Source organism: Myotis lucifugus, unplaced genomic scaffold, assembly GCF_000147115.1.
Source record: "Myotis lucifugus unplaced genomic scaffold, Myoluc2.0 scaffold_260, whole genome shotgun sequence".
Lineage (NCBI taxonomy): Eukaryota > Metazoa > Chordata > Mammalia > Chiroptera > Vespertilionidae > Myotis > Myotis lucifugus.
The window spans coordinates 1365766-1374920 of record NW_005871308.1 but is presented as its reverse complement, the minus strand read 5'-3'; the positions used below and the strand labels follow the sequence as shown (position 1 = coordinate 1374920).

Here is a 9155-nt window from a genome sequence, read left to right as displayed (position 1 = left end):
CTATCTCTCTCTCCCTCTTCCTTCCTCTCTGAAATCAATAAAGAAATATATTTAAAAAAAAAAAAAGAGAGGCTGTCTGTCAGCCAGTCTACCCAACTGTGCCAGGCACCTTCACACCCAGACCCTGTACCCTCTGCCCCAACTACTCACCAAGAATGTAGAGTTCACCATCTGAGGACACTGCGGGGAGGGAAACGAAAAGGCCCTTAGCCCTTGAGCACCTCAGCCTCAGCATCCTCCTAGTGCCCCTCCCCCAACAAGGGCAGAAATGCCCTGGGAGCCCAGAGGAGAGGGACTCATACCACCCAGCCCCCCTGTGCACCTTCTTCCAGTGTAAAATCCCGCGAGACCGGTACTATCTGGTCCAAACAGACGTCATCCCCAGTGATGGCCATCCTCCGGTGTGTATACAGGAAGAGACTAAGGGCAGGAAGCAGAGGTGAGGACAGGGCCCGATGGCCGCCCGATGGGCCTGTGACAAAAACGGTGCGACCCCTTTCCCTCCCTGGACCTGAACCTCTTTCTCCATCTGTAAAGTGACGGTGGTGGATTAGAAAATGTCTAAGGCCCCTTCCTCCCAGCTCTGCGATCCGCTTGCTGGTGGGGAGACCTTTGACAAGTAGTAGTATTCTCTGTGTGTGTGTAACACGTGGGTGTTGCTGACAGTTTCTCTGTGCTTCAAAGTGTATGAGACACTTTCCATGTAATAACTCCCTTGAACCTGGGCAAACAGGTCTTGAGGAGTAAAACCCCTTGCTCAAGGCTGTGTGGCTTGGAAGTAACAAAGCCTGGATTTGAACCCAGGCCATTAGACGCAGGATCTGGGCCAGTATGTTAAACCGCCTCTTCTCCAGAAGCTTTCTCTTCTTATGTTGAGGATTATATGAGCTAATACGTATGGAGAGCTTAGAATACAGTATTCCAAAATTATTAACTATCATTAGTGTAATTATTCTAGAAGACTCAGACTCTGCCCAGAGGGATGGTTGAAGTCCAGCTGGAGGGTACTGTGAAGAAAAGCCCCATGGCCCAGACAGGTAGGGGCCGAACCCCTCACTTACGCGTGTTCTTGGCCTCCATGTTCCAGGCGGTAGCGCACGAGCCCCAGGAGGCGGCTCTGCCTGCTGTCTCCCTCACACAGCACACCCTGCACTGCCTGCTGCTCAGGGTCAAGGGAGATGAAACAGGAGGCCAGGGCTCTCCCATCCCAGCCGGCCCCACCTCCCCTGCTTTTCCCTTGCCCACACAATTCACTGTGTGACCTTGGGCAAGTTGCTTCACCTCTCTGAGCCTTCCCCATCTGTGAAATGGGAATAATAAACCCCAACTTCATGGGGGCAGGGCGGGGGGGAGTCCAGTACCGAGGAAGTACTGAGTAAATACTGCTTTCCCTCTCCCTGGATGGCTGAGAGAGAGGGAGGAGAGCATGTAGATACATAGACTTTCCTTTCCACTTCCAAGGCCAGGCAGGCCCTGGGGCTGGGAGCTCAGTGCTGGGAAGGATATGATGATGCAATATTCCCCTTCAGCCAGCGTCTCCTGGATGGCCACAGACTGGTCCATGCTGGTCCCTGTTGAGCAAACACACCCCGGGAGGGTAGATGGGAGGCCCCTTTAGTTAACAAGTTAGCCAGGAGGCGATGGGGCTGCCGCAGAGGGCTGAGGGGCAGGGAGGAGGGGCGCCTGTGCAGTGAGAAGAGAGGATGGGCCTCGGAATGTTGCTAAGGAGAGGGGTTACTTCTTGGCCCCAGGTGGGATGTACAATCTGTTGTACCGCCCTTTTTCTGGAAGGGTGCCTAGTTTTTCCCGAGAGGGGTCCAGTGCACTGTGGGAAGTGGGGTGCCTGGTCCCATTAATGGGGAGGGGACACGGCCCCATTGCTCCTGGGATGGGCTCTGCCTCCCTTTGGGGAGCAGTATTCGTCCTGCTGGCTCCTCTTCGGGAGGTGTCAGTGGTGTGTCTGCATGGGGCTGGGAGAGGCATCCTGTTACTCTTTGGAAGGGAAGGTCTCATCCTGGACAAGGACCCCAGTCCTGTTCCTCTTTCCCTGGAGACAGGAAAAGTGTCCCGTAGCTCCTTGGCCCTCACCCCCATCCAGTAGGCCCCATTGCATCAGCCACAGGCCAGCGGAGTGTCCGGTTCTGGCAGCGCAGGACAGGGGTGCCAGCCCTCAGCTTGCCCGCAACCTCCTGGCCAGCTCTGCCCTGGGTCCCCCCTCCCAGCCTGCTGTCACTGCCGCCTACCTCCTCAGCTGTCACCGCTGGGTGTGCGGGACTCCGTGGCCCGCGCCCCTCCAGTGACTACATTTCCCAGCAGCCCTAGCGCACACCATGGCCACCCAGCCTGCAAGTCCCAGCATGCCTGCGTCAAGCCTGGGGGTCTCCCCACCCCTGTTAACTCCTTAGGTCCTGGGGTGCGCGGGCTCCCTGTTCCGGGAAGGTTTTCCTAATAAATGCCCTGATCTCCACCCCTGACCCTAAGTCATGGGGCCAGATTTCCCCGCCCACGGCCTGCAAGGAAGGTGGTCACATTTAAGAGAAAAAAGGAATGCATTTTTACTTTCTCTTCAATTCCATTCTGAACCCCTCTCAGCCAGGTGGGCCAACTCTGGCTTCTGCTGGAACGCTTCCTCCCCAGATGACTACCCTGTCTTAGCTGAAAGAGTAGCCCGTCTCCAGCTGGAGAAACTGAGGCTCAGAGACGCGATGCAGCTTTGCCAAGGGGCTGCAGCCAGCCAGTGGCTAAACGGAGCCTGAGCTGAAAGTCTGACTCCAACTTCTGCGCACTGACACTGCCACGCACTGTCCTGTTTCCTCCCTCAGCCTCACGGGAATGTACGATGTGCCTTCGAGAGAGAGCACCCTGTCCCGCCTGACTCACAGAGCTGTTTGAGGACGGTGGATGTGAACGCACTTTGTGGAGGGTGTGACACTGTTCCTATATACAGGATTATGCTGAGACCCATTCCTCCCTCCTCCTCCTCCTCCTCCTCCTCCTCCTCCTCCTCCTCCTCCTCCTCCTCCTCCTCCTCCTTCTTCTCCTTTTCCTCTTCCTCATCCTCCTCTTCCTCCTCTGGAAACTCTGTCCTTTCTTGTTCTCCACCCCCTTCCCCTGATTCACCTGGTCACCTGCACTTGGGCAAGGCCCTTCTCAGTTTGGCCTCGATTTCCCCATCAAAGATGAGGAGGTTGCTCCAGATGGACAAGGGCCAGGTCAGGTAAGGGAGGCCAGGACTGGGCTCTCTTGGCCTATTGGCCACTTCACTAACTGTAACCTCGCTGTCTTTTCCTCACCACCCGGCACAGCTGGGCCTCAGAAAGTGTTGGTTGAATTAGTGAATTAATTAATGAATTGTCTGAATGAATACACCTGCTCTCAAGCTTTGACCCAAACCGAAGGGTCAGTGCTGGGGAGGGAGTGACCGCTCTGACTTCTAACCAGCGCCCCTCTTCTCTCTCTAAGCTGGGACTTGCTGCCCTCACAACAAGTCCAACTTTGAATATGTAAACCAGTTCCAGAAACAGATACCACCTTCTTCCCCATCCTCTCCTCTTCCTGGAAATTCCCACAGCACAAATGGAGCTCAGGTTTATTTGAATTTGACTTCAAAGTCACGTGGGGGGTGAAGGAAAAGGGGATCGAATTATACCCTTAGAGATAAACGGGATGGACCTCACTGCAGGAAAGCAGGGGAACCCCAATTCCAGCCCCACTCTTTTGTTTTAAATATATTTTTATTGATTTCCGAGAGGAAGGGAGATGAGTCATTGATGGGCTGCCTCCTGCACGCCCCCTACTGGGGATCAAGCCTGCAACCTGGGCATGTGCCCTGACCAGAATCAAACCGTGACTTCCTGGTTCATAGGTCTATACTCAACCACTGAGCCACACCAGCTGGGCTCCAGCCCCAATCTTAATGTCAAAGGCTGGGGAGCAGGATCTGGGAAAAGTGGATGGGGCTGGGCACTTTTTCCAATCTGTCCCTGTAGGACTTCGGGGTCCTCCCACTTGATGGGGGTCAGAGGGGAAAAAAAATTGCTCTGTTTTTCCCAGATAAACCCCAGCCTCTCCTTGGAATTGAGGCTAAGGCCTGGCCCCTTGGAGGACACCATGGCCAGGCCTAGGTGGAGGGAGGCAGGAGTGAGGAGCCTTGAGCCCAGAGCTGTGGACTTGATAAATCCCTTTCACTAAAGATACAGCTACAGGAATCAGAGCTGGGGGTGGGCCTGGGGGCTTGCCAGGCCTGCAGGGTCTTTCTGGCTGTTTCTCCCTGATTCGGCTGGGCCTGCCTAGGGGAGCAGGGCAGAGAGGAGCAGCAGCATGGCCCCAGCCAGGGACCAGTGCAGGGGACTCCTGGTGGCCCCTGAGGCTGCCCGGTTGAAGTGGAGGCTCCCATCCAGATGGAGGCAGCTGCCTGAGGCTGATGCGTGGCAGCACTCCTGGCAGCAGGACTGAACCACGGCCCCGGAACACCTGTGGATCCCTGCCACCCAGGCTTGGCTGCAACCCGCAGTGTAGCCCAAGCTGGACCGTTTCAGCTGCAAGAAGAGATGGGACCGTTCCTCCTCCCCTTGCCCCTCTCTCCCACTCACAGAAGCAGAAAGTGTTAAGTGGGCCATGGCTGAGCTGAACCTCTCTGGGCTCCTAGCTCCCTCTCTATGAGGTCCGCCAAGTAGTCCCTAGAGAATCTACAGGGTGCTCAGAAACAAGGGCCCATGCCAGGGAGACTTAGGAAATTCCAGCTGCTGCCCGGGATGAGGCATAGTGCAGAGCTGAGAGGCCAAGCAGGCTAGACCCCAGGCAGCCTGGCTCCCAGCAGGTCCAGCTCCAGCCAGACTTGGCTGCTGACTGACTCGGTCCAGGCAGAAGGAGAAAGGCCTGCATTTACGAGGCAGGACAGTGCTCCAACCCTTGGAGCACTCCAGGGGCCCACCTCACAGAAGTCCAAGCCCTCAGGGCACATGGCCACAGCTTTCTGGCCTTTGAAGCATTCGTTGCCTTGGCAGGAGAAGGTGGCACAGCTTTTCTCCTGGAAGAGAAATGGAGGGGAGGTGGAGGGGTAGGGAGCTCTCCTCAGATTGAACAGGGAGTGGATGACAGAGAGGCGAGGCTGGAGCCCCATCATGCCTGTCTCACTGGCCCAGCTACCACATGCTGTCCGTCCCCGCCTCCACCTTCCAGAGCAGGCAGGTGTGAATGAGACACACATTTCGGGGGGGGGGGGAGGGGGGGGCTGGTGGAGTGGGAACCAGCTTGTCCTCTGGGACGATCAGGTGGCCTAGACCTGGGTCAGAGCAGGGTTTCCCAGGGAAGTGCTGTGATACCCCTGCAGGGGGCAATTCTGCAAAGTCCCAGTCCCCACCCCAAGGGAAGGCATCTGTGTGTGGACAGTCTCCACCTGAAACTCCCCCCTTTGCTGCCACCCTAGACAAGCACAGGAGATTGTTCTGGCTGCCTTTGTGCTTGCGGGGAGGGCACACTGGTTAAGCTGGGCTGGGGAAAGGCTTGGGGACTGGGAAGGGAGTCTGGAAGGGGCTGGAGCACTGACGGTAGATGGCTCAGACGTGCGGAGTTGATGAATGAAGTAGACTTCAAAGCTAAGGGTCAGCCTGGCAAGGTTTAGGAATGAGGTATCGATAGAGGTTGGGGAGTTGGTGAACACTGAGCTCAGATTTGCGGAACTGTCAGAATGAGGTTCAGAATTGGGGGGTGACTAGGTGGACAAGGCACGAATGGGTGGGGCTAAGAGCTAAAGAGGCCAATGGAAGCAGGAGTCAGAGTAGAGGCTCCGACTTGGAGGGCAATAGAAGAGAGGCTGGTGGGCCTTTCTCACCCGCGGCCAAATCATTGAGCACCAGGCAGAGTGGCCGCCACTGCAGCCCTGCAGAAAGTAGGGCCCGGGGCAGGGGGCCGAACTGTTAGCCAGCAGGCAAGGGCTGAGTCCAGTTTCATTCCCCCCTCACAACCATGGCTGCACTGGGCGGTGTAGTGGGAGGTGTTGAGTTGAATCAGCTGGATAAAGAGTACAGGGGTGGGGGGAGGCCAATAGGGGGATAAGGACACATATGTAATGCCTTAATCAATCAAGAAAGAAAAAAAAAGATAAACAAGATGGACAAACCTTTACCCAAACTCATCAGGAAAAAAAGATAGAGAACCCAAATAAATAAAATCAAAGAAATTCAAAGCAAAAAAAAAAAGAGTACCAGGGAGTCCAGGAGGATGGGGATGGGGGACACAGCCAGTCCTGGGCTGTAGCTCAACCTCTCCCGGCACCTCAAACAGACGCCTCTCCCTCCCGCTTCAGTCTCTCTCCCAGTACCTTCCTGTAGGTACCTGAACAGCAGTCCCTTCCAACGGCCCCAGTCCCAACCCCTGCAGCAGCCCTCATGGTCGCCTCCCGCCCGGCCCCCAGCACCCCCACCCACACCTCACAGCGGTGCTCCCCGGACTCACACTCTGCCATTTGGCTGGAGAACTTTGCCTCCTTGGAGCACATCCCCAACGCAGTGCAAGCGGTGGCATCTCTGCGGAAGGGTGTGAACACCGCGGCCTCATTCCCTTGGGTGGAGCATTCAGAAGGCTCTCTCCCCCTTCGTCTGCTGCTTACCTGGGCAGGAGCAGGGGTCAGCTGACTTCTGACCAGGTTCTGGGCTATCAGTAAGACCAGCAGGAGGACTGGTAAGAGGAAAAGGAGAGAGGGGACCACTGCAGGGAGTAAGCAGCTCAAGGGTCACAGGTCAGGGAAAGGTCATGCAGTGGTTAAGTAGAAGAGGTCATGAGGTCACGGCAAAGAAAGGGCAGGCTCAGGGCCCAGCAGTAGTCATGGGTTAGGGTTGGTCACAGAGTCCAGGAAAGACTGGGTGGAGGACAACTACCTCTGGGTAGAGCAGCCCTATGGCTACTAGTGGCCGGAGACATCGTCTGTTGAGGTGCTGCAGGAGCGGGAGAGAATGAAGGACTGGTCCCGGGCAGCCCAGGTGAGAGCTGCAAGCAGAGTCCCATTATTGCACTATGCAGATGAGAAAACTGAGGCTGGGGAGCAGGGGAGGTCAACTGTAGGGGAAAAGGGGTACCAGAAGCTGAGTTTTTGTTTCCCGAAGTCATACTGTCAGTGACTTTGATGCAGGCACAACAGGGCCTGCAGCCTAGGAACAGCCCCTCTGAGAGTGAACGTTGTTGTTGGCATGGCAATAGCAGCATCCCAGGGAGACAGAGTTGGAGCAGGTGCAGTGACAGGAAGTAGATATCCGGTGCCATTGCCACTGATCTGGCCTCTTTTGACTCCAATAGGACCTGGCCTGGGGTGGGGCGGGGATGACAGGCTGCCTCGGAACCCAGGGCAGGGAAGCCCTGGGTCACAGAGAGGGTCAGAAGTCAGGGCTCACTATGACCAGGTTCTTAAGGGTTCAGAACCCTGGGGGCTGAGCACAACCCAACCCCCAACCTTCCCAGGGCTAACGGCATGTTTGCCTCCTCTCATGGCTATCGTCCTCCATCAGCACTTGGACCTCTCTCAGGTGATAGCTGAAGGGGCCCACTCTGGCCGTGGTCTTCAGTGCATGAATGGGGCAGTGCTCAGGATTCAGGTGCTGAGGTGAGGCAGGATGGGGCCCCTTGGCAATAAGGGCCACTTCTTTCTCCACCCTCACCCCTTCTTACTACCAGGAGCCTCAGCCCTTCCACTGTTCCCTACACGCAAGAAGCAGTTGTCATCTAGTCAGTACCTATTCAGTGGGACTTCCGTCCCCAAAAGAGAAAAGGGTCATGGAAGGTCCCAAAGTTCCACCCAGGTCCCTGTCCTTGTGGAGGAAGAGCCCAGGCCTCCCTCACAAGCCCCTCTTCCTCCTCCCTGGTGTGGGTAGATGAGGCTGCAAGGCAGTCCAGGAGTATGAGGGGGGCCAGACACTCAACAGAATCGGAAAACCAACAGTGCCTGGATGGTTACCTTGCCCATCTACTTTAGTTTGTGCCCCTGTCCATGGCTCGAGAGAATATTCCCTGTGCCCCACCCCCTCCCACCTATAGGCCTACCTGCACACCTGCAGGTGTGGAGGGCAGCGGGCGCGTGTGCATGAACCCGAGAGGCTGCAAGTGTAGTCCTGGAAGCTGGTGGCTGCCCCTCCTCCCCTCCAATCATTTGCCAGCTCCTGGAATTCCCTCTGATGTTGCTGCCACCAGGGACACACAGGGGCCACAGACAAAAGAACCAAGCACCACCGATGTCCAGACTGTAGCAGGAGGGAGGAAATAAAACCCATTGGCAGTTTGGACAGATCAAGGGGCCCCCGTGCCAACATCCCACTGGGATGTGCCTCATTTGCCTGGCAGGTGGAAAGGGCTCTCAGAAGAGCTCAGAGGGAGGGGAGGGCGGTGTCCTCCCAGAGCCCACCTGGAATGGACAACTGGCTGACAGTGGAAAGGGAAGTACGTGGGGAGGTCACAGGCCCATTCCCAGCCCGAGAACTCTGAGGTGAGTCTGCTGGCAGGACTCAATGGATGAGGGAAGAGGTAGCTATTATGCCAAGAATTTAAAAACACACACAAAAAACCAAAAATGAACATGCAGAGGGAGGAGGAAAATCTCAGAACTTGGCCCCTCACTTCCCCTACACATGGTTACCTTCAGTGTTCCCTTTGTAGACCCTTCGAGCACAACCTGACCCCATGCGGGGAACAGAAGAAAAACGGAGGAAGGGATGAGCAGGTGAGGGGACTCCTGCTCCAGGGGGGTCAGCAGCATGAGTGTGGGGGCCAGTCCCAGGAAGGACTTTCCAGCTGCTTCCAGCCTGGGCTGGGAGGGGCAGGCTGAGTCCCGCAGCTTCCCTGATGGGCAGCTTTCCTCCTTGAAGAGGGAGTCACCTGTTCCCAGCAGGAAGCGCCCAGGCAGAGGTTCAGTCTCCGTGTCTATGGGAGAAGTTCTTACAAGACTCAGGAACCAAGGATGGGCTTTGGGAGATTCATGAACTCCTAAAATTCTGTGCAGAAAAGCTATGTATGTATTTTCCCAGGGAGAAAGTTCGCAGTTATCTTTGTAGTTTCAAAGGAATCTCTGGTCCCAAAATGATGAAGACCTACTGACCTAAACCAAGAAAAAGCAACCCTCCACTCCTTCCCTGGCCTGGTCAGTGGGCTCAGCTGGAATCCTGGTCTCC

The 9155-nt window shown here is 56.1% G+C and overlaps 1 protein-coding gene across 1 annotated transcript in view; it reads right to left on the bottom strand.

The window, feature by feature from the left end:
• INPP5B (inositol polyphosphate-5-phosphatase B) overlaps positions 1-2317 on the bottom strand; it is a 52798-nt gene extending 50481 nt beyond the window's left edge. Inside the window, 5 exon segments of the mRNA XM_014464675.2 lie at positions 151-180; positions 323-420; positions 1062-1156; positions 1507-1571; positions 2244-2317. Coding sequence (XP_014320161.2) covers positions 151-180; positions 323-420; positions 1062-1156; positions 1507-1563 — 280 coding nt within the window. The 5' untranslated portion in view covers positions 1564-1571; positions 2244-2317.
• Positions 2318-9155: the final 6838 nt, after the last annotated feature.